General features: G+C 48.3%; 1 protein-coding gene across 1 annotated transcript in view; it reads left to right on the top strand.

The window, feature by feature from the left end:
• The window catches only part of DPYSL5 (dihydropyrimidinase like 5), a gene marked incomplete at both ends in the record, with an annotated part of 48,110 nt that extends 24,300 nt beyond the window's left edge, over nucleotides 1-23,810 (top strand). The window contains 11 exons of the mRNA XM_080910370.1: nucleotides 6,122-6,280; nucleotides 6,765-6,944; nucleotides 7,695-7,763; nucleotides 9,859-9,903; nucleotides 11,742-11,817; nucleotides 12,865-13,021; nucleotides 16,791-16,932; nucleotides 19,313-19,455; nucleotides 19,881-20,088; nucleotides 21,570-21,738; nucleotides 23,725-23,810. Coding sequence (XP_080766496.1) covers nucleotides 6,122-6,280; nucleotides 6,765-6,944; nucleotides 7,695-7,763; nucleotides 9,859-9,903; nucleotides 11,742-11,817; nucleotides 12,865-13,021; nucleotides 16,791-16,932; nucleotides 19,313-19,455; nucleotides 19,881-20,088; nucleotides 21,570-21,738; nucleotides 23,725-23,810 — 1,434 coding nt within the window. The remainder of the gene's footprint in view (nucleotides 1-6,121; nucleotides 6,281-6,764; nucleotides 6,945-7,694; nucleotides 7,764-9,858; nucleotides 9,904-11,741; nucleotides 11,818-12,864; nucleotides 13,022-16,790; nucleotides 16,933-19,312; nucleotides 19,456-19,880; nucleotides 20,089-21,569; nucleotides 21,739-23,724) is intronic.
• Between the last annotated feature and the right edge of the window lie 807 nt (nucleotides 23,811-24,617).

Genomic DNA, 24,617 nt, shown 5'->3' with positions numbered 1-24,617 from the left:
AGCAGATCCATGTGAACAAATGACGTCCTTAGCACACGCTTGAAGATACATTTGCAGAGCACAGCTGTGGTGGCCTCTCAGTGTTGCTTTCATGGATCCTGGAGGCTGCACAGTTCAGGCTCAAAAGAGGCTTAGTTTGGCAATGATTCTGAAGGCCCAAGGCCAAGGGGCTGCATCTGGTGGTAACAGTGTCCTGAGAGAGTGCAGTGTCACATAGCAAAGGACAGCAAATACAAGCATGTGGTGACATATTGTCTGCTCTTTCTCCCCGTAGACCATCAGTATTAAATGACGAGGCCACACTCCGACACCGTACCAAAGCCCCCTCACTACACTCCATCATGGGAATGCTTCCACCCTTTCAAGATCTCTCAGTGGGGATTTAATTGTAACATACAAACCACTAGGACGTTCAAATTATATCCAAGCCATAACAACATCGGATACTTGTCATCTGAATCTCAGTATTAAGGCCCTTTAAGGTGGGCTTTCCTCAGGCCATAGTCTTCATAGCAGAATCTTAACCTTATCCTTGCGTACAGGCCCTGCGATCCTGCACCCATGAGTATGTGCTGTAGGGAAAACCGGTAGATTGGCCCTGGCCCAAGTGCCTTCTCGACAGCAGGGGATAAGGTTTTTTGCCCAGATCTGTTAATTCTTGGCCTTGGAGCAAGACAGCCACATTGGCTGGGGAAGCATGGCAGGGGGGTGGGGGGATCAGGGCAATCACTGTAGGAAACGGGCAAACAGTAAGATCTGTAACAGTATAAGAGATAGTAAGAGAATGACCCCTCAAAACCATTTGCCCTGATAAAGCTAAGAAGAAACAATATATTGTTCCCTCCTATCTAAGTAACTGTAGTATCAGGAGATGCTGAGCAGGTATCTGGTAAGCATGCAGATGCCCAGGGGATGCTCTGATGGAATGGACTTCTGAACTCCATAAAAGACATGCATAAAAAGTAGAATTTTAGGACAGGTTTCGCTCTTGGCTAAGTCTTATCAAGCGGATTACCACTAAGAATGATTGGTGTTTTTAATAAGGGTGGCATTCCCGGGGAATCTAATAAAATCCAGATTAACCCAATAGTATGCCACACATGTCAAAAACAAAGTATCAGTAGCCTTATTGAAGTAGCAAAATTAGTGTTTCCTGCTCAGCCAGATGTGCACAATGGTGTATTGTGACTATTGGTTAGATAAGTGGTCTTCCTGTCCACATTAATTGATAGAGATATGAAATCCTACAATAGGGTAAAAGTCATGCCCAGTTGAACAAGAGTACAGACATTTTTCCACAAGTGTGTGTGTGTCTGTGTGTGTGTGTGCGTGCGCTCTGCTCATACATGCATGAGATATTCAAGCATAAAGTGAAGCAGTTATTGTGGATTGCCTGATAGCATCATGTAACTTTTAAAAAATCACTAGATAGAGCTGGAGAGATGGCTCAGTGGTTAAGAGCACTGACTGCTCTTCCAGAGGTCCTGAGTTCAATTCCCAGCAACCACATGGTGGCTCACAACCATCTCTAATGGGATCTGATGGCCTCTTCTGGTGGGTCTGAAGACAGCTACAGTGTACTTATATATAATAAATAAACCTTTTTAAAAAACATTAAAAATTCACCAAATAAACAGAGAAGTATGTCAGCTTCAGAGCAAGCAAGGGAGGAAATAACACTGGGCATGTCAGAATTAATATTTCATTTAGAAAGTACCTCAGGCTGGAGAGACACTCAGCAAATAAGTCACTTGCCATAGAGTGAGGCCTGGAGTTCAGATCCACCAAACCACACGAAAGCCAGATCGGTGTGTCAGCTCTCCCACAGTGCCATCGTTTGAGGGGTGCAGTGCCAGGGAACCCTGGGGCAGGCTGGCTTTGTCTGATCTGTGAGCCCTCAGCTCGGCTAGAGACTCGGCCTCGGGAAATACCGTGGAGAGCAATGAAGGAAGATGCTTAACCCATGGGAACCTGTGGCTTCCACAAGCAGCCACACATATGCAAGTGTACATCAGAACATGCAGATGAACACATGAGAATACATACATAGGAACAGGAAGGCACACACGTGAAAACACATATGTCTGAACATGCAGACACTCATGCACATATACATACCAAAATATACAAAAAAAAAAAATCTCATCCGGGGGTATATCTCGGTGGTAAAGCAAGGATTTAACATATGAGAACTTGGGTTCAACCTCTCAAAAAGCCCCCCACAAAACAGTATTTTTTAATTTTAAAAAATTGTTACGTTATGTGCATTGACACTTTGCCTACATGTATGTTTGTGTAAGGATCCTGGAATGACTAGACAGTTGTGAGCCACCAGTGGGTGAAGAGCATCGAACCTGAGTCCTCCGGAAGCGCAATCAGTGCTCTTCACCACTGAGCCATCTCTCCAACCCCACAAAACAGTATTTTAATAAAACCAAAAAGTTTAAAATATCTGAAGCAAAAATGTAAAAATCACTAATATCTGGTAAATGTGTGTGATCGGTCCCATGGGCGTTATTTTTAATCTTCTGTGCCTTTAATCTGCATCTGAAGTATTTAACTGTAACATCTTTTACACATGGAAACATAGCTAGCTAAATTTAATTTTAACTTCTTCCGGGCTTATTTGTGTAGTGCATATTATAAAGATGACATTGCTTTCAGCATATGTTGTTAAGTTAGTATAATAATTATTAATGTAATAATCAAATAAGTTTTAGAAAAGAAGAAACAATCCCAAACAGGACCAATCCCAAAATAGCCGTCAGTGATGTACTAGGCACGCTTCCTCCTGTGTTGCTTGTGTGTGATTTAACACAGCTCTAAGTGTCTTCTGAACACACTGAATGCACCGGCAGCATTGCCCTTTTATGTTCCGACTTAGCCCCTGGTTGGTGTCTTGTTTGCTTGACACAAGCCGGAGTCACTTGGGAAAATATCCCATCAGATTGGCCAGCGGGCAAGCCTATGGGGCATTTTCTTGATTGCTGATGGATGTGGGTAAGCCCATGCTACTGTGGGTGGCCAAGTGGTCTTGGGGGTGCATTAGAAACAGGTTGAGCAAGCCATGAGGAGCCAGCATAGCCTCTGCATTAGCTCTGCCCTTACTTCTTTTGATGATGGACTGCAATGTGGAACCCTTCCCCCCTAAGCTGTCTTTGCTTGTGTGTCTCATCAGCCACAGAAGCCCAAAGACAGCCTCCTCGAGCACCGAGCTGTGTCTTACTGCCTTCAGCTCACCTAAGCAGTGGTGTTGGTCTAAGTAGTCTTGACGTGTGACAGGCCCACAGCCATGCATCCTTAAGCACATCCTCCCTAAAGCATCAGGAACAGGACAGGACCCTGATGCTGATCTCTGCAAGGCCTTCCTGCGGGGTGATGCTAAAAAGATATGTCACATCTGTGATGTCATGTTCACAGAGCCCAAGGCATTCATCCCAGGCATCAGAACTGTGCCTGTTTAAAAGGCGTCTCTCTCTCTCTCTCTCTCTCTCTCTCTCTCTCTCTCTCTCTCTGTGTGTGTGTGTGTGTGTGTGTGTGTGTGTGTGTGCGCGCGCGCGCACGCTGGAGCTGCCTATGAGGGAATGTACATCCCCCTAACCCCCAGTGCCAGGTAGGTCCTGAGCCAGCAGCTGGTGGGAGGAGCCTATGAATTCCCAGAGTAGCAGTGGTAGTAATAGTAATGTATGCTCTTCTGAGCTCACAGCTTCTGTCCTACATGTGGTGGCACAGAGGTGGCTTGTGGCTGCTCCTGGATAACAGCCAGTAAATTGGGAATTCCAGAAACTGCTCAGCATGTTTTCCAGAACTTTTCAGTTCCTATGGCTAAGCTCCGGGGGTTGCTGCGTGGGGCTTCTGACAACCTGTACCCCTTCCCCACAGAGCTCAGAAGCTATGTCTACCTAGAGTCTCTTAATCTATACCCAGACCACTCTTAGTCCCTGGAATTTCCTGCCTAAAAACCGAGAGCCCTTCGAGGATCCACACAAGCCTGGAACTCTCTTCTTAGGGATCGGAGCACAGATGTGTGCACACTAAGTCCAAGGTGGCATTTTGTAGCAGTGGACAGGGTTTGGATGTGAGTGCTCAGCATGCATCCAGGGTGGAAGCTGTGGGATTGGATGAGCCCCAGAGGAAGCAAATTTCTCTGCACCGTAGCTCAGTTTCAGAGGCCCTTGTAAAGACATATCCGTCATGGGAGAAGGAAAACGGTTTATTAGCTTGGTCTATACTGTCGGGTATTTGGAGTTTTGGCAAATGAATTGCCTTTTCTACCCCTGCCTTGGAGTCCTAGATGTTAAGAACAGTACTGAGTTTTTATCACTATAGTCTCCCTGGGTCGTCTTTTTCCCACCCAGGCCTGCCGCTGTGCTGAGGGACGGGTATACGGTACTAGTACATCAGATTCGCCCATGTGCGCGTGGCTCTGACAAAACAGCACATCCACCTGCTGCAAGGATGAATCAGCCTGGCAGGCTCCAGCAGAGCCAGGAACAGAAGCCAGCTAGTAAACTACAATCTGTGGGGCCCCACCCCCCACGCCTACATGTTTTACACAGAGCTACTGCCCCCTGTTGGCTGCTTTAAGCAATGCAAGAAGTCAGACCATTGCGGCTCTGAGATTTTTTTTATTCTTAATTGTTGTTTGGCTGCTTGACTCATTTTCTTGGCCTTAGTCCTCAAGAGTGTCTGGTTTGTGATCAGGGAATTCGACTTTATAGAGAAGACAGCTTCATGGGGCTTTTTTACCCCTGTGGAAAGCAGAATGAATCGGGATAATTAATCAGGACAGTGCCTTACCATATATTTAACATTCTTTTACAACTGTCCAGCCAAGAGGCTACCCCCACATGTGAAGACCCCACTCATGGTTATTTTAATCATAACAACCGGGTTTTATTTGGGCATATTTACCTGATCTTTGGGTAATGTCAGTTTTGGAAGCTCACAAAAGATACCTGCTCAAATAAATCTAATTCAGATTCCCAGAATCCAACCTGGAGAGACAGAGTCAGGCAGGAGACCCCAGAGCAAGCAGGCTACACAGACCAGCTATGCCAGCGAGCTCTGGGTCTAACTGAGATACCTTGTTTAGGGATAAGATGGAAAAGCAATTGAGAATAATTTCCAACATGCACATCCCTGTTCATGCACACACCCCCACACACACTTTCCAACATGCACATCCCTGTTCATGCACACCCACACAGCACATCCCTGTTCATGCACACCCCCCACACTTTGCATACATGCAAATACACAAACACAGGAGATGGGGAGAAAACACTTTTTAAAATAGTATCTTGTGAAGCTCGTGCATCTAAAGTGTTCTCTCCCGGACAAGACAGAAAGGATGTTCCTGAGCTTGGGGAGGGGACATGAGGACAAAGGGGCTGATATGGAAGATGTAGGTGGATTTTTGTTTGAAAACTCCCACACCAAAACAGTACTTTACTTAATTTTGACCCATTCGTGATTACTCCCAAGTTAAGTAAAACATCATAAGTGACAGAAAAGCTGGGCAGTGGTGGCACACGCCTTTAATCCCAGCACTCAGCAGGTAGGGGCAGGTGGATCTGTAAGGCCACCCTGGTCTGCAGAGTGAGCGGCAGGACAGCCAAGGCTACAGAGAAACCCGGTCTGGGTAAATACACAGACCAACAAAGGTGAGAGAACATTATCCTTAAGACCCCATATTAAAGCTTTGACGCACGCGTGTAACTAGATTGCCAGATTTCCTACGTGAACACCTGATTGTGCCTCACACTGTAATGGACATCTACAAACAAATCCTTGGGCCTTTGACTTTGTTGTCTATATACTGGAGTCAGCCAACAGTCACTTGGAGGGAGATGTTACTATGAAGGTAGCAGCCAGACTTGGGCTCCTCAATATGCTGAGTACCTTTTCCAGAGAGCCAAGCTAGAACTGCATGAGGAGGAAGCAGGTTTATTTGCTGAACCTACAGGTCTAAAGAAAATCATCCATCGCCCCTCTGAACCTCCCCTGAGCAGGCTGTACTGCGTTTGACCCTCTACGGCTGTTCCGGGTGCACCTGAACACCGTGTCTTAAGTACAGGCAGAGCTGTGACAAGATGGCCTCCCCTCCCTCTTCCTTCAGGCAGCCCTCGTCGGTGGCACCACCATGATCATCGGCCATGTTCTGCCGGACAAAGAGACCTCCCTCGTGGAAGCCTATGAGAAGTGCCGGGCTCTGGCTGACCCCAAGGTCTGCTGTGACTATGCCCTCCATGTGGGGATCACCTGGTGGGCACCCAAGGTAACAGTGCTGGTGGGACCCCCTCCCCCAAAAGAAGGCACCAGAGGGCTGGTGTCCAAATGGGTGTGTGACTGAGCTGGCTGCGGCTTGAAGCTCTTCTGTATGCAGGAACCCTCACCCACCACTCCATCTTCCCTACGTCCCAACATAACATTTAGGAGTCCATGAAGATGGTGGGCAGGCCTATCCTGCCTAACTTAAAGAGCCCATTGCCCAGCATTCACAGTGAGCATTTGAACAGAGTCCAAAGCCATGCGCCAGACTCAGGAGCACTGGCTCCCTGCAGTGCTCAGATTACCCCCATGTATAAATGAGGTACCTGGAACTTCTAGTGGGGAGGACTGCTGAATGGTCAGCTCAGGTACTGGGAGTTCACATCACCGGCCTGGGACCTGAGACACAGTTAGCCACAACCTGCCCATCTCTCCACTGGGCCAGCACCTGCTCATCTTACTGGGCACTGACTTTGCATTTTGCTCTCCAGGTGAAAGCAGAAATGGAGACACTAGTGCGGGAGAAGGGGGTCAACTCCTTCCAGATGTTCATGACCTACAAGGACTTGTACATGCTTCGAGATAGTGAGCTGTACCAAGTGTTTCATGCCTGCAGGGACATTGGGGCCATCCCCCGGGTCCACGCTGAAAATGGGGAGCTTGTAGCGGAGGCAAGTCTGCAACTGAGGTCGTTGTGTGGGGGTGGGGCCGACAGAGACAGTTTACAGAGTCACGTTGAAATCTGTCACTGTCCTTCAAGGTTCACTTAAACCAAGTAGTAAAACAGTGTGATGTGTGAATGTCTGAGATGCCTAATCTTGGTCTGAAATACAAACTATATATATATATATACACATACATATATATATATACATACATACATATATATATATATCTTAGATGATAATTAAGTATGAATGTTATGATGCTAGATTCCATTATAGCAAAATAATTTAGAGCATCTCTCTTGGGGATACTTTTTGGGATGTAGCCATTCAAAGTAAACAGCACTGCATTTCCTCTACCTCTGGGTCAGAACTGTTACATCATAAACATCTGTTCTCTGGTACAAAGGATGGACCCCTTGGTTGTCTTGGGGTGAAGCTAATCCTAGGATTGTTGATACCCTATATTTGTTGAGATTTTCAGAGAATCAGCTCTAACTTTTAAACTAAGTACCAGGGTTTGTCTTTGGTGTCCTCAGGCTGTTGCTTAGCGACTGGGCTGTATTTTTAAGATAAGAGACATCATACAGTCCTTAGGAGGTGAGAAGAAAATCAGGAGATGTTTACTCCATGAGGCCCCAGTTTCTCCTTTGGAAAATGTGCATTACAGAAGGGAGCCTAGCGCGTACTTTACTGCCCCTGAGGTTGGATGTTTCTTGTACCTCTAATTCTGTTGTCTTTCTTGGTTTTTTTCAGGGTGCTAAGGAGGCTCTAGATTTGGGCATCACAGGCCCAGAAGGAATCGAGATCAGCCATCCAGAGGAGGTAGGAGAGACTTCCTGTGTCCATGGTCAGCTTCTTTTCTTTCATGTATTTCTATCCTTCCTGTATTTGTTAGCTTTCTGTCACTGAAAATAAGGCTGAGAGGAGCATTATAACTATTATTGTTGTTGTTGTTACTTATTATTGCTTATGTTTATAGTTTCAACAAATTCTGTTGATGTTTCCACTTGAGCAGAATCTCTTGGTGACAGGAACATGTGACAAAGGAGGGCTGATCCCTTGATGATCAATCAATAAGCAAAAAGCAAAACAGGAAGTGGCCAAGGGATGACCCACCCCCCACGACCTTCTTCCTCCCACTCAGCCTTGCCTATTTTTTCTAGAAATACAACCACTATCTAGAGACCAGGAATTAGTATTATGAGACTATGGGAAACATTACTTATTCAAACTGTTACACTCATGGAATCTTTTAGAAGAGATGTCCAAAACGTTACATAGCGAGTTTGGGCCTAGCCTGGGCTACCTGAGACCCTCTCTCAGAAAATGAAACTGTGTCACCCCATAGGTGAAATTCCCATCTGGAAGCTTCCCAAGAAAAAGCTCTTTGTCTTATACTGAGGCTACCTTGACTTTTCTTGGAAGGACAGGGTAAACCCCGCCATGTCCCATTTAGTTCTAATTTCAAGGCATTGGAAAGAGCATTTTAAGGGTCATTTTATCCAGAATTGAATGTGGATAAAGTGCGAGGATAATGTGGAACCTGTATTCCCAGCTCTCATGAGCCTGAGGCAGAAAGGTCTCAGGTTCCAGGCCAGCCTGGGCTACATAGAGAGTCTCTCAGTCAATCAATTACAACATGGAGGCAGTTAGATCTCTAGGAGACCCAGTGTGGTCTACGCACATTGGTGGGACCCTGTGATGGTCCTGCCATCACCCAGGAGCCAGTTTGATTTGGCTGCTTCCCACCTTCGTCCTGTCCCTGTTAGTCACTGGCTTAAATGTATGTCCTGCGTGAGCACCTCAAGATCAGTAGAGAAACCTGCACCAGGGCTGGGAATGAAGCTCGGTTGGTAGATGTGTTTCCTGGCTCATGTGACATCCTGGCATCCCCGATGCCACCTAAGACTGAAGTGGGGTATACACCTGAAATTCTAGCATTTGAGAGAATCAAGTTCGAGGTCATACTCAGCTGTGTTGTGAATATAAGGCCTGCTGCCTAGGTTCCTGGAAACTCGGAGCGCTTGATTCACAAGGTGCTCTGTGACATCAAGGTTGATGAAGGGCTGACTCAGACTCAGCCCTAGCTGTCTGTGCCAGGTTAGAAGAGGAAAGAGCAAGGCTTTGGCTGATGGGTGATCACAGCAATGTTTGCTGCCATCAGCATCTGCTGCTTAAAAGCAGGGACCTGGGTCTGTGCCAGGGAAGACTGATCCCTGCCCCCAGAAAACATTTCACAGTGTCTGGAGTTGTTTTTAGCTGTCTCAGCAGGGACGGTGGGTAGACTGATGCTGAGATTGATGGGTAAAGGTGAGGGACTCTGCAAACATCCTTCAGTGTGCAAACAGCCCCAACCACAGAGAATACACAGGCTCCGGCATCAGTAATGCTAGGATATAGGAACCCTGCTCTGGGCTAAGCTCCCGATCTATTTACTGCATTTCTGTGATTGCCATTGGGTGAATACACTAGCAGACTCTACCGTTGTTTACAATCTTTTCATTGCCCAAAAACACTTGTGGCGGGGGTGGGGGCTGGGGGGTGCCATAGCACACTTTCAGCAGAGGACAACTCTGTCCAAGAAACCAGCTCATGTCACCAGGCTTGCCCTGAAAACACCTCCCCCCCCCCCCCGCACCCCCTCCTCCGTTAATTTATTTACTTTACATCCAGAGCTTCCCCTCCCACCTCTCCTCCCAGCCCCTCCCTCTTACCTTTCTAAGCCCTGCCTATCATCCACCAAGGATGCACTCGGTATCCTAAATCCTGGGACTCCTTCGATGGAAACCCTGGTGGCTGTGGCCTGGTGCCCCTGCCAAGCAGGGTCTTGCTCCTATCCACAACCAGCCCCTGTGGGCACGGTAGGTGGGCCGCTTGCAGGGAATGCTAAAGTTCCTTCTTACCCTTGTTTTAACAGCTGGAAGCAGAAGCCACTCACCGAGTCATCACCATTGCAAACAGGGTGAGTAGCTGCCATCCACTGGGGAACACAGTTCTTGTCTGGGGGCCGACCACCAGTGGCTCTCAGGAGCCCAGCAGAATGGATGTGTTAGTCCCAGAGTTGTGTCCATCCTGCTCACCCCAGCTCTCTGTCCTATCCATTAGATCAGTGAAGCCACTGGGGCTGAGAGTATTTGGTCAAGTGTGAATGGCTTACAGTTATCATTTAACTGTATGGGTTAGAGAGATGGCTCAGTGGTTAGGAGCACTGACTGCTATTCCAGAGGTCCTGAGTTCAAATCCCAACAATCACATGGTGGCTCACAACCATCTGTAATGAGATCTGATGCCCTCTTCTGGTGTGTCTTAAGACAACTACAGTGTACTTATAGATAACAAATAAATAAATCTTTAAAAAAGAAAAGGAAAAAAAAAAGCTTGGATAGAATATAATTTAACCCTATGCCTGCCACTGAGCCTTTGTTTTCAAACTTCTTTTCCCAGTTTGGTTCAGGTAAAGCCATTAACAAGGCACAGAGAGAGCGTGTCAGAAACCAGCAAGAGGCGGCACCAGAAATCAGAGCCTTGTTCTTTACCTGATAAATACATGCTTTCCACAGCCTGCGCATCCCGGCCCCTCTCATCCGATACTTCATTATCTGAAATCACAGTGATAGGATCACCAGCTTCACTCTGCCCTGGACAGCTGATTGGGCTCAGAGGGCCAGGCAAGGGAGAGTGCTGTGTGCCTGAGAGGCCATCCTTCCTCCCCGCAGACGTCACTGCGGAGTTCGATTTGTTCAGATAATCAGAACCACAGGCTCTGGGACCGGTTTTCAATGGCATGGTTCCTGGTTGACAATATCAACAGTATGTGTCAGGATTACAGACTCAGGAAAGCAAGCTCTCAGGTTCATCCATGACATCAGAAACTAGGATAGTACCCAGCAATCTGTACTGAGAGCCTGTCTGCTTTCCTCCAACCCTAGGGTTCTAATGACGGATCCCACATGGGACCTTCCAGCCTCAGCCTGGACTGCCCTGAAGGATGTAAAACACTGAGTTGTGGTTTTAGGAAAGTAGAGGACGGGCAGGCTGCTTGTCAATCAACCCTAGGATTAATCAACTCACATCAGGCACCTCAAAGCCCCTCTGTCATCTAACTTGATGACTAGCAAAGTCAAAGACCGACATCTAGGAGGGTTTCCTGTTAGCTCCTTAAAGGTCTGGATCTTGTCCCATTGCCATGACAACAGTTATACCACATACCCAGCCCATAATAAGAAAAGGTCTGACCAGCCTTTAGCTCCTTAGTTCTTTAATTAGTGAGGCCGTGGACTACATTTGCATAGTTCTACAAAATAACTGATTATATGACAATCCAGATGCTTACAGGATCAGTTTCCGTCCAGCCTAGACTCTGAGCCTGGTTTTTCTCCCGGGTATATTCCGTCTATTGATAAGGCGGCCTTCAGGCCACAGGCATCAAGATGTCAGGTACAGGATGTGGTCCGTGACTGTTTCTGGGCCATCATGTTTATGGACAAACACATAAAATAAAATAGAAAACCGTGAGATCAGAGAAAATCTGCGGTTATCAGCTGCAACCTGAGGTCACTTCCTGGGTTGCTGGTGATCCCCAGTGCTGGCTTCCATCTGCTTCCACCTTGCTCCACACAGTTCTGCATCCTGGTGTATACCCAGACCACAGCTCTGCCTCCCAAGCACAAACCATCATCTAGTGATGGGTGTTGAGTAGCACCCAGGGATCTATGTTGGCGCGGGACTGAGAGAGGGGCGGTTGGGTGCATGGCAGCTTTATGGGGGTTACTGCTACTTCCTGCTGTCTCTTGCCTTTAGACTCACTGTCCCATCTACCTGGTCAATGTGTCTAGTATCTCAGCTGGTGATGTCATTGCAGCTGCTAAGATGCAAGGTGAGTCCTACCTAGGCCTAGGCGCACATTGTGCTATGGGATTGGAGGAAGGAGTCCATCCACTAATATTTGGCCAGGCTGGCTGCTGAGACCACTGATAGCCACAGATTTCATTGTAACTGTTTACTTCGGGGTGCCCTGCTCTAGCCTGGGCTCAATAGGTGAGAACCAGTTCTCTTCTTCAGACATATAGCTTTCCAGAAATGTCTATTACTTTGACTAGGTCAGGTAAAATTATCCAGGTCTTAAGTTGACTCATTAACTGGTGTCTTTTTGGTCTGTTATGTTGAGCTAACAGTTACCGTGGCAACAAACAAAATGCTAAACTGGTTCCAGAAAGCATGTGGGGGGAGGGGCAGTGGTGGAGGAAGACACTCTTGAAATAACTGTGTGGGCCCAAGTTCCCTTCACCACCTTAAACCCTGCGTCTGACCCCTGCGGAGCACATGACTCCCAGTGCAGATGTCCTGGTAGTGCTAAAAAAGCCTTGGGTGCTGCCACGGGTCTGGTAACAGGAGAGACAAAGCCAGTGTGGAACCCGGGGAGTATTAGCCAGCATGTGCAGCACAGCCTTTGTGACATTTTGACATCTGGGCTCCACCTTAGGCCTCTCCTTCAGCTGAGGTCCCTTGAGGGGTCTCAGCTGGATTGTTGGCCCAGCTTGCTGGATGGGTGGATCCCTTTTCCGACTTCCTGCCTGCTGAATTTGCTCTGGATTCTGCCCCAGCTGTCAAATCACCTGCCTGTCCAGAGGACAGACTGTGCAGCCCACTAGGCCTGGCACCCCATGCCTGCCTTACCCTCACCCTGCCTTACTACCACAGTTATCTGTACCCCATTAGAATCCCCAGACCCTACATCCCCTAGCCTCAGAACCCTTGTCCTTTGCCCAGGGTCAACAGCGTGTGAAAGGCTCTGAGCTTTTACATGCCCAAGGGCACAAGCCTTTCCCGTTGGCTTGGTTCCTTTAACTGCACAGTGAGATGCACAGCCCAACCATGTCTTAGACCAGGGGCTTCCAAGTTATGCTTTTGATGCTTCTTCCAGGGAAGGTGGTGCTGGCCGAGACCACCAACGCACACGCAACACTCACAGGCTTACACTACTACCACCAGGACTGGTCCCATGCAGCCGCCTATGTCACGGTACCTCCTCTGAGACTGGACACCAACACGTCCACCTACCTCATGAGCCTGCTGGCCAAGTAAGGTGTTTGAGCTGGACAGCACTCCGCACGGGGGCTTTAGGTTTTTAACATGATGTCCTCTAGCTCTAGAAGCCAAACCTGTCCTGGGTTTGGTCTGTTGGGCCCCGTGGGTGATTTTGCCTGAGCCTCCACTTGCTATCCTGCTGACTTCTCTGACAAATTGACTTGGAGTGAGGGCATTGGTCAGCACTTCAGAGGCTACTGGCACCTTATCCTGAAGCCCTGTGGGGAACTCTGGGATAGGACTCGTCTTTCCACTTTCTTCCTGACTGCATTAGTTACTTTTATGCTTGAGGGAGCAACTTTTAAGAGAGCTTATTGTAGCCCCTTTCTAGAGATACAGTCCTCCATGAAGGCCTGGCAGCAGGCAGCTCAGACTCCGTATCTCAGCGGGTAAAAGGAGAGAAGCACAGAGTTACCTGCTCTGCTTTCCTCCCTATTCAGCCCAGACCCTCGCCCTTAGATGGTACTCCCTGTGTTCTTTTCTCCGTCCTTTCCAGAAAAGCCCTCACAGACACACCCAGAGGCACACCTCACTAATGCCCTAGCAGTTCTTGGTTCAATCCAGGCAATGTGGTGATCAGCCATGCTTACCTTCGCCCTCCCCATGGTTACCTCAGTTTCTCTCTTTGTGTGTCCTTTCCCATCTTTTTCCCTGTTACACCCTCTTCCGAGCTCCACTTTCAATCTCTTCTATGTCTAATGCTCAGCCTCCACCTGAATAAAACAGTCCAAGGGGCATTCTGGATTTGGCAGGGCACATTTATGGAAAGGTTGCCTTTGTTTCCATGACAGCTTGAAACTTCTGTATCCGCTGCTAGGGACATCCTGGGAAGAGACATTACTTTCTCTTCTCTTTGGCTATTAAAGTCCTGTCGAGTTCAGAGGCAGCACCTTGTGGGTGTCCCTAGCTCTCTCTGCCTACGTTGAAGCAGATGGAGGAGAAAGGTGGGGGCGTCTTCTCCATCTTCCCCGGCATGTTCTTACTCAGCTTCTAGCACCAGCAAGGGCCCTGGTGAGGCCACTTACACCAGGCCACTTTCTCCAGTTCCCCAGCCCACAGGAAGCCCCTGGGGCTTCACTATCCCTTTGATGGGAGAACAGGCTAGACCATCTGTGTTTCACACAGAGCTAGGATATAGGGTAAACTTGTGGTGACCTTGTACAAAGGCAGCTCTCAACCCCTAGAAGAGAAGTCTGTTTTCAGGTCCTGACCTGAAGTTTAGGTTTCTGGAAGGCAAGAGGCACACATAATTAAGCTATACCGCTCAAGGCGTGGTCTTGCCCATCACTGCCTAGCTGTGATCTCTCTTTAATAGGCAGTCTGGTAAGTTGTCAGATACGTGTGAAGTCCCTCAGAGACTCTCGGCAGACACACGGTTTTCCTTTTTGTCACACAGCTTTCATCTGTTCTCTCAGCACGGAACTTCCTGGGAAATACTAATTGAAAAGAGGTGCCCCCGTGACCCCGTAGATAAAGGAGAGAGATTGAGAAAAACTTCTGATGGCAACTTTGGGCATTCACATTCATGCGCCCACATACATGCAAACAGACACAACACCCATACATACAAGTTTTTAAAATACTATAAGAAAGACTCCGTCGAGTTCAGAGAATCTTTTGAGAAACTACATTTGCCACGTATTCAGTCCATCCAGACACAAATAGACAGGAGAAGGAAGTGTTAGTCAGTGATCAATTCATTCATTAATTTAAGTCTTTCTATATAGCCTGGTTTTCCACTTTAATTATTTAAATAAATTTTCATGGAAGAATTACGATTTCAAATGGTAGAGAGATCGTCTTAGTTCCTTTTTAATCAGTGAACGTTGTAAATATATGCTATTTCACAGAATTCAGGGCACAATTTAACTATTTATAGAAACTTATGATTACTATAATTTTCTCCTATAACATATGATTGGTGTAATTTATGTGATAGAGAATGCTGGCTGGAAAACATCAGTTACCTTTTCTACAAGAGAATCTGAGCGTCTGAAGAGACGGCTCAGCAGTTAAGAGCACTGGCTGCTCTTCCAGAGGACCAGGGTTCAGTACCCAGTACCCATATGGCAGCTCACAACTGTCTGTGACTTCAAGATCTGACACCCTCACACAGACATACATGCAGGCAAAACACCAATGTACATAAGAAGAAAAATAAACTTTAAAACTAATAATAATAATAATAATGGAGAATCTGAGTTGCTCACCCATTATTTACTTTCTGGTATAATTTCTTAGTTAAAGCATGAATAAAAAGTACAATTCATATTTGTCCTTTATTTTTAAATCTGACTTCCTGAGCAGGTGAGATGGCTCAGCAGGTCCCCAAACCTGACACCCTAAGTTTGATCCCCAACGCCCACATGTTAGAAAGAATGGACTCAACGTTGTCCTCTGAGCTCCATGCTCATGCCGTGGTACAGTTAATAATCAATCGCGATTGACTGATTTGTTCTGATTGATTAGCGGTACCTGCTTCTGAAGCAGTTGGATGTTCAGTTAAAGGGTGGAAGTTGAGCCTGGCTCTCAGGGTCTCAGGCCTGCAGCCCTCTATCCTGTGCTGAGAGTCCTCTAGTCTGAGCTTCACCTAGGGTTCCCTCAAAAGAGAGTGAACCCTGAGATTTCTTTTCTCATGGCTTCTGCAGGTGCAGAGAGGGTAGGGAACCTCAGGGGAGCCTGAGGAAGAGATCTTTTCCTGTCTCTACAGCCCAGGGCAAGGTCAGCCCTGCCACCCAGAGAGCTGAGTCACCACGCTATGGATTTGCCAGGGACATTAGTCTTTGGCAAGAGGCTTAACTAATGGGCCTGCCAGGTCCTGGGAGAGACAGTCTTCTGTGCAGTCTGACTGAAAACTGTTCAGGAGCCTCAAAATCTCCCTCCATACGACACCACACCACACCACACCATACGACACCACACCACACCACATGACACCACACCACACCATACAACACCACACCACACCACATGACACCACATGACACTGCACCGCACGAGCTGTTTGATCCCAGGGCCCCTACTGGGCCGTGCCACATGATCTTCTTGCTGTAGCCAGATCCCTCTTAGGCTTGCTTTGCCCTAGTGACGTAAGCATCCTGATCTCTGTGGCTTCTAGTATAGAAATCTCTGAACATGGGTGGTCAGTCTGCCTCTGTCTTTGGCAGAGAGCAGACAATGATGTGCCTCTTTCACCGCCCTTCCCTGGTGCTGTATCTGCCTGAGGTCCTAGTCTAGCCTTAGCTATTTGTAGCCCTTAACCCTCTGAAGACGTCATGGATGCTGACTTCCCATCAGCTTCCCGTGACTGTTAAAACTTGGCAGTTTTGAGTGTGGTGGCTCCAAATCACTTAGCAAGTTTAGCATTGAACTTTGGCGAAGCTTCGTCAAACATCTACTATGTATGTCCTGCTGGGACAGGGTGGGTCAGGGAACTGGTGAAAACATGGCATGTGTGCCCTTGGCGTTAAGACCACCTCTACCCAATGAAACCCTCAATGGTGGGCAAGTTGTCCACCCGCTATCCTACCAGTCACTGACCCAAGAGTCTCCTGGGACACTGCTCAGCACATACGCCAGTTCTATAGATACATTGCTCATTTAAATGAGGGCAACAAATCATAGAGGTCACCCAGCAAATAGCAGAACCATGTTGGAAATGGATTCTCTAGGTTTCCAAGACCAAGTCCCCGCCCCTAGCTTGTCCTCACCCTCGGAGGCATCTGCCTTCCATCCCCTCACTGGTCTTTTCTCTCTCCCCAGTGACACTCTGAACATTGTGGCATCGGATCACCGGCCATTCACCACAAAGCAGAAAGCCATGGGCAAGGAAGACTTCACTAAGATCCCACACGGTGTGAGCGGTGTACAGGATCGAATGAGCGTCGTCTGGGAAAGGGGAGTGGTAGGTCTACAGCCTTGCCCATGCTGAAGATCTCAGCAAAGCCTACGCTCAGGGGGTGTCTTAGGTTCTCTGGAGGAAACACGTAGAAAGGGGATCTAAGTGTGGCTGACAGGGTGAGCTGGGAACTTTTTCCCAACAGAAAGTCCAAGAATATAATAGTTGTTCAGTCCATGGGGGTCACGATCTCAGCCAGTCTTGAGTTTTATGTTGGAATCCCAAAGAAGTGGGCTTTAATGTCAATGAAGGAATACCTCAGCGGCAGTGTATATGAGCTTGCCAGGGGAAGCCAGGACAAGCAGGAAGAGAGCAAAAGCTTCCTTCTCTCATGTCACACACATACACACACACACACACACACACACACATACGCTTCATACATGCTATGTTGGAAGAATCATGTTAAATCTGGATCCTTTGTGATTGGAAGGTCTATCCTAAATCTGAGCCACACTTTCTAGTAGCAGTATAGATATCTAGACAGACAGATAGATAGTACACACACACACACACACACACACACACACACACACACACACATAGTCTTACAGCCTCTTGTGATCCAGTCAAGAAAACCCCCTTGTTGCTGCTTGGGTTTTAGTTCATTCCAGTCCAGTTAACAAGCAAGAATACCCATTGCAGCCACCGAGAGGTGACCCAATCACAGCTCCTGTTTTAGGCAAGAGGTCAGTGGTATCAGAGGTCACACTTAGCTAGCATGGCGTCTCCTCACACAAACATGGGGGGAAAGGCTCACCCCATTACCTGTTATTGAAATGTTAAAAGTTCAGAAAAGCATAAGAAAAAATTCTTACAACTACCTAGAAATTCAGCTTTTCGGTACATGTCTTCCTACGTCGGTGCATGAAGACATCTTAGGCCTTGAGTGTTCAGTGGTCTTCTTGCTTCAGCCTCCCAAGGGCCAGGGTTTTAAGTTTAAGCTACTGTATCTGGCTACCATACATTATTTTAGTGTGTGGATTCATCTCTTTTTTTTTTTTCATATTTTAAGTCATTTTGAGTGTCTTCTCAGATCACTAAGAAGTTGTGATCCTTTTAAAACACGGTTTTTGGTGCTTGGGACCTAGCCCAGGCCTTCATCTGCTAAGCTGCAGTTCTGCCTCTGCCGATGTCCCCAGCCTCAAATGTCTTCTTTTAATTGCGATGTAATGTTCCCTCCGGTGGAAATGCTATATTTAGTTATTCCTTTGAAGCTCTTGGCTGTTTCCAGTTTTCACACTTCAGACAACGCTGTGAAGAAACCCTTGTTTAAGAATGTCACCGTTTCTAATTACTTCCTTAGAAGAGATTTCTAGAAGGGGATTTGTGGGTCAGGAAATGTGAATATGGTATGCTGGGTATATTTTGTCTAATTGAATTTCAAAAAAAGATAGGGGCTGGGATTTCATTTGAATACCACCTGTTCTGCCCATGAAGAGTAGGGGTTGTTTGTTTGTTTGTTTGTTTTGGTCCTGATCTATCATGGAATACACTCAGCACTCAGCACTCGGTACAAGCACAAAGAGATCTGAAATACTAAAAGCTCAGGGAGAGGCCTGGAGGTAGCTCAGGGCAGGTCCCTCAAGAAAGGCACACAGCGGCCTGGCTCAGTGCAGGTTCCTCTTTCAGAAACAGAAGATACAATAGTCTCTCCCATGTATCCAGTTTCTCAGGTGGTCCACAGTCCACAAAATATTAAATGGAAAACTCTAAATAGCATTCAGACACTTGGAGAAGATGTTTGGTTTTCTTAAGATGGGATTCACAGCCTGGGCTGCCCTGGAGCTCACCAGGCCTTAAACCCATAACAGGGCTACCTCAGCTCCCCCAGAGCTAAGATTAAAGGCATGAGCACCATGCCTCATACTGTAAGTATTAAATACGTATTGTTACAACACACTGTTAAATTATTCTATTGTATTAGTTGTTGTCAGCCTCCTGCTGTGCAAGTTAACTTGATAGTAGGTGTGCATGTATAGGGAACAAGCCTAGTATGTGCATGTATAGGGAACAAGCTTAGTATGCATAGGGCTCAGTTCTCTGTGGTTTCAGACATCCTGTGATGGCCTTGGAAAAAAAATCCAACAAGCAAGAAGGGACGTATACTCTTGCACATGAAGGGAAGCTTCTAAGTCATCCCAAGTGGGCACACAGGTGGAGCTGCTCTTAGGAGGTGCATTTGCCCCAGGCAGGCAGCCTTTGGCACAAGTCACCAGGGTAGCTGGGTGGTTGGGGGAAAAAGGAGCAAACAGGTTGACTCATGTGAGAGACAGTGCATATAGCACAATTCACCTTGGAACCACAGATGCGACCCTCTGGGATAAAAGAGCACAGGCTGGGTAGCAAGAGCCGGACTGATCTGGTACTTCTGCCCATATTCCAGGTTGGAGGGAAAATGGATGAGAACCGTTTTGTAGCTGTCACCAGTTCGAACGCAGCCAAGATTCTCAACCTGTATCCTCGCAAGGGCCGTATCATCCCCGGAGCCGATGCTGACGTGGTGGTGTGGGACCCGGAAGCCACAAAGTAAAGCTTGCCACTAGTCTCCTGGGATTAGGGGGATTTAGGGTTTTGAAGAACTGCAAAGGCTTCGCCCCATTTCAAGTTTAGAGAAAGGAGGCAGCGGCATGCAGATGACCATGCTACTCTCATGTATCCATCCCTACGTATACCTACGTCCAATGTCTCTGTCCCTAAGGACACCAGTTAGCTAGGGAATATACACACTTATACAACCTCCTTTTCATTCTCTATATGCTCTGTGTCAACCATGGCCCCGTATTTGAGATGCTGAGATGCTCGGGGTAAAGATGTCATCCCGAGAATTTTAAGAGGATGGAGTTAAGCTCATATCGGAAGGACACCATTCCTTCCTGTTGGGCAGCATCTCTCTGTCAAGGAATGCTCTCTTTGCATGTGCTCAGATCTTGTCCCACCCTCGTCCCCACCAGGACCATCTCAGCCAGCACCCAGGTGCAGGGTGGAGACTTCAATCTGTATGAGAACATGCGATGTCACGGTGTACCACTGGTCACCATCAGCCGGGGCCGTGTCGTGTACGAGAACGGCGTCTTCATGTGTGCAGAGGGAACCGGCAAGTTCTGTCCTTTGCGATCTTTCCCAGACATTGTCTATAAGAAGCTGGTACAGAGAGAGAAGGTAAGGGGAGCAGGAAGGAAAGATGTGTGGGAAGAGGTCAAGGCCCTGGTTGGGGAGCTCTTCACTCCCCACTTTAATTCTCGGACATTGTAGTCTTGTATATTATTTTTGCACCAGTGTGACCAAGATACCTTAAGAGGGGAAAGGTTTCAGAAACTTTAAAGTGACTGGATGCCGTTCTTGATGCTGAAAGTGTGTGGAGTGACTGTTGACATGCAGCAGATGGGGATGAAACCAGAAGCCAGAATGAGAGGCCATCTTAATAACCTTCAGAGGCCAGCCATGCCCCCATCTCCTGTGGGGAGACATTTCAAATTCAAGCTGTAGCACACAGTTTCCTCTGGATGCTGTCTGTTCCTATCTAGCCGGAAGAGTATGCAGCAGAGACAGTAGGAAAGGTGGAACTGGAAAATGCTGGTTTCCACTTCTCATTTTGCATACATCTATAATGGTGCTGCTGGTGGTGGTGTGTGCATGTGTGCACATCTTGAGTAAGTGTGCCCATGGAGACCAGGAGTTTCAGATGCCCCTAAAGCTAGAGTTATGGGGTTGTGAGCCACCTCACATGGGTACTGGGACCCGAACTCAGGGCCTCTCTCTGCAAGGGCAGTACACACTTCCAGCCTCTGAGCCACCTCTATAGTCTCAGTAGATAAAATGTAAATGAACAAGCAGATAGGGAACTTGGCAAGTGTGTCTGTGGCAGGTGAGGTCCTCCTGGTACACAGGCTGACTGCTCAGTTTCTTTCCTGTCTCGCTCAAGCCAAGAGGGCCTTCAGAAATCCTCTGTGCCTGTTGTTTCTCTCCAAAAGATTGTGGGCAGACAGCGTGCAACATTGCGACTGAGGTTCCATCCCAAAAGACACAGCTGCTCCCGCAGCCTCCTGCACACTCCCACCCCACCCCCAACCCCAGTAGCACTTTGAATATAGTGAATCGCCATTACTGACCTAGGGCAGGACAGCTAAGCATCAGAGCAGAGATTGGAACCTTGGCTTTCTGGTTCGTGTAGTGCAACTCCTAGCCCTCTAGTATTGCTTCCAGCAGTGGGCTATGTCCAGACAAAGTATATCTACCCTAAGTTTCTACTGGTTGGTCAGACAACAGGAAAAGGTCTGGCCCAATGGGTCCCTGGCAATTGTCAGGACACCACTGTATGTGTCAGAATGCTCACCATAGAGAAGTACTTCAACCATTACCCTGCTAAACTCCCCTGGAGAGTATAAGTGCCCATGTGGAGGGCAGAGACCAAGGCATTTATCTACACATGCATGCTCATGTCCATCTTATGTAGAAGCAAGAAAAGCATTCTTCAGTGCTTGGACTATGGAAGCAAGAAGCCTGTCACCTGTGTGTGTGTGTGTGTGTGTGTGTGTGTGTGCGTGTGTGTGTCTTGGGTCCTGTGCAGAGTGGTATCTGTCAGTAGAGGATTCTGTAGCCGCACACTTGGCTCTGACATGCCTGTCTTTTCTCTTCACTAGACCTTAAAAGTGAGGGGAGTGGACCGCACTCCCTACCTAGGGGATGTCGCTGTGGTTGTCCACCCTGGGAAAAAAGAGATGGGAACGCCACTGGCAGACACTCCCACACGGCCAGTCACCCGGCATGGGGGAATGCGGGACCTTCATGAATCCAGTTTCAGCCTCTCTGGTAAGGGTGAGGGTATGGCGGGAGCTGGCAGGCAGGATAAAGGCCCAGGCAGTGTGCTCCAGCCTGTAGGTCCTTTGTGCTGTAAGACCGAGACATGGAGCGTGTGCTGTTGGAGACATACAGGCTGAAGGCCTGGGAAAGCCAGGATTGCTCACCAGCGGCTAGACAAGCTGCGGTCCAATAGACTCTCCCTGGTGATGTTTTTGTCCCTTGAAACACCTTGAGGACATTGCACACATGGTACCCCACAGATGTGCAGACCTCAGAAGGTCAACCCTCCCTGCTGTCATTGTCCCCTCCCCACCTCATTGAAGCCCCTCATTACTGTTTCTGCCCTCTGGTCTTCATACGTTGCCTGCACTTTTTTGCAGCTCCCCTCCCCCATCTTTTTTTGGTTTTGTTTTTGTTTTTTAAGCATTATAAACATTTCAATAACTTTAAGTAAATGTTTCTTTCTTTTGGCTCTGACTCCCAGTCCCTCTCCGTATCTCCATGCCCTGGCTCTTGTCTATCTACAGGATGCCTTAGGTTTCTCGTCATGTTTTGACCCTGTTTTTAATATCATGCCCTCCCAGGGACACCAACACTGAGACTGGATCCCTTTAGACCATGCCTGTCTATGCGATTATAACTCAGATGTCCCTGGTTCTTGGATGGGGAACATTGCCTCGTAAATGATAGGATGTTCTCAATGGAGAGCAGACAGAGGCCTTGGGAATCGGCACCACCACTTGAAAGGGCAATGACCCAGCCTCCCTGACCCCAGGACTAGCCAGACAGAAACTACTCTTCAAGGCTTGTCTCTATTTGGGGAAGAAAGGCAGAAGGAACAAGAGCATGGAGTCAGAAGGGATAGAGAATGAGAACCACACACAAACCATCGCAAGGTGCGAGGCGGAGAACCCATCTCTGAAGCCCCGCCTCCTGAGGTCCCTGGGTGCCCAGCTTGTGCCAGGGACCTGTGGTTTCCACTTGGAAGTGCCGGTGGTCTGTGGAGGAGTACTCCAAAAACATGTTCCCAAAAGGCTGGTCCCACAGGCAGTGGGACATGACCGCTGGGTGGTGTGGCTGGAGCACTGTCCAAACACACTGAGGCTTTGCCAGTCTGGGGTGTGGATTCCTAGGACCTGAGCACGCAGCCTGCAAAAGCCAACCTCACAAGAAACGATGAGACTCTGGGGGTGTGGGGCCTGACTAGCCAGTGGCCTCTTCTATCCCAGTTCAGCCATGAACAGAGAGTGGCTCCTACAGACACAGCAGACCTCAAGTTGCCTGTCATCTCTCTTCTGGCCCCAAGTCGTAATCTGTAGATGATGGGGGACACTGGTGGATGTCCCACTGTGATCTCGGGACACTAGACCCTCCCTTCCGAGTCTTAGAATCCTGAGGTGTGGCCCTTTGGTTATACTGGTCTTTCATTTTCCAAAACAGTTACTGATTTTCCGTTTTATCCTCTGGTTCGCTCGCTGAGACTTGTGTCTGAAGGTCTGTATGATAACTGGCTAGTCCCCTCGGTCTGATAGTATGAGAGAGGCTGAGTATGGTGTCCATGTGAGTGAGTGAGGAGGCTCGTAATGTTGGCTCTGAGTCAAAAAACCTGGGTTCAAACCCAGGCTCTTCAAACCCCTTATACTGTAAAATGTGGAAATCTTATAATGTCCACAATCTCTGGTTTTCTCATCCAGATAATGGAACAGAGGCACAGGGATTAAGACTGACTACCTAGGACTGGGGTAATAGCTCAGTCAGTAAAGCACTCACCTTTGAAGCACAAGGAGTTCAATCCCAAGAAACCCTGCTGAAAACACCAGGCCTCAGCACTCACCGCCTACCAGCTCCCGGAGAGTCCATCACCTCCTTGGGCATGCGCACATACATAGGCGGGCAGTATCCTCTGACCTCCACGGTTTTAACTCGGCCTCTGGGCCCCTGGTGTTAGCCCAAGCAGCATCAACCCTGACAACCCTCCCTGCTTCCTTCCTGCAGGTTCTCAGATTGATGACCACGTTCCAAAGCGGGCCTCAGCTCGGATCCTTGCGCCCCCTGGAGGCAGGTCGAGCGGTATTTGGTAAAGGCTCGGACCAGCCCCCCCAACAAGTGAGGATGATCCACCACCACCTGCCTGCACACTTTCCGGCCACAGCTGCAGTGGGTGGGAGAGGTTGGGCTGGGCAGCACACCACCAGTGGGGGCTCCAGAAACCAGGAAGCCCTCCCCTTGTCTGAACATGATTCACGGGGCTTTGATCCACCCCTAACAAGGCACTTTGAGCTGTCCCTTCTGCCCTGCCCCTTCTTCCATGGCCCTGGGGTTTCTCTGAGCCCCAGAAGCCCACACTATGCACAGCACCCAATGCATAGCTCCCGGTCCTATCCCTCCTCTCATCGTGACCTCCTGTGCTGGCTCTGGGAAGACCCAGACTTTAGTGCTCTGCCCTGCTGCCCAACCAGACAGGTGGCCAGAGCACTTTAGCAGATGTGTTTTATAAGGAAGGGCCTTCCCCCTTTACCCCTTAGGCCCCATGGTGACATTTTCCCAAGTCAGACAGGTGTCAATTCCCCAGCCATGCCCAAGGTGTCCCATCTCTCCCGATTCATCCCAGCTGTACCCATGTGGGTACAGTCAGGACACCCCGGGCGTGGCTGTGCTTGGGACACCCTGTGCCCTTTGCTAGCCTCTTTGATTCCCTGCCCATGCCCTCTGGGAGTCCCAGGCCCCAGAAGGGTATCTGGGTGGGCATGCGGCTGGTGCCAGGCGCGTGTAAATGGTTTTGTTTTGCACGTTTGGTTTGGTTTGACTTGTTTGTGCACCCTGTGGAAGATAACGGTGCTTCGTGTCACTAGCATAGCATAGAAACGGGAATAGATTTGGTTTGTAGG

Source organism: Micromys minutus (genome assembly GCF_963924665.1).
Source record: "Micromys minutus genome assembly, chromosome: 1".
Lineage (NCBI taxonomy): Eukaryota > Metazoa > Chordata > Mammalia > Rodentia > Muridae > Micromys > Micromys minutus.
Note: the sequence above shows the minus strand (reverse complement) of the source record. Positions and strands in the feature narration are given on the sequence as shown.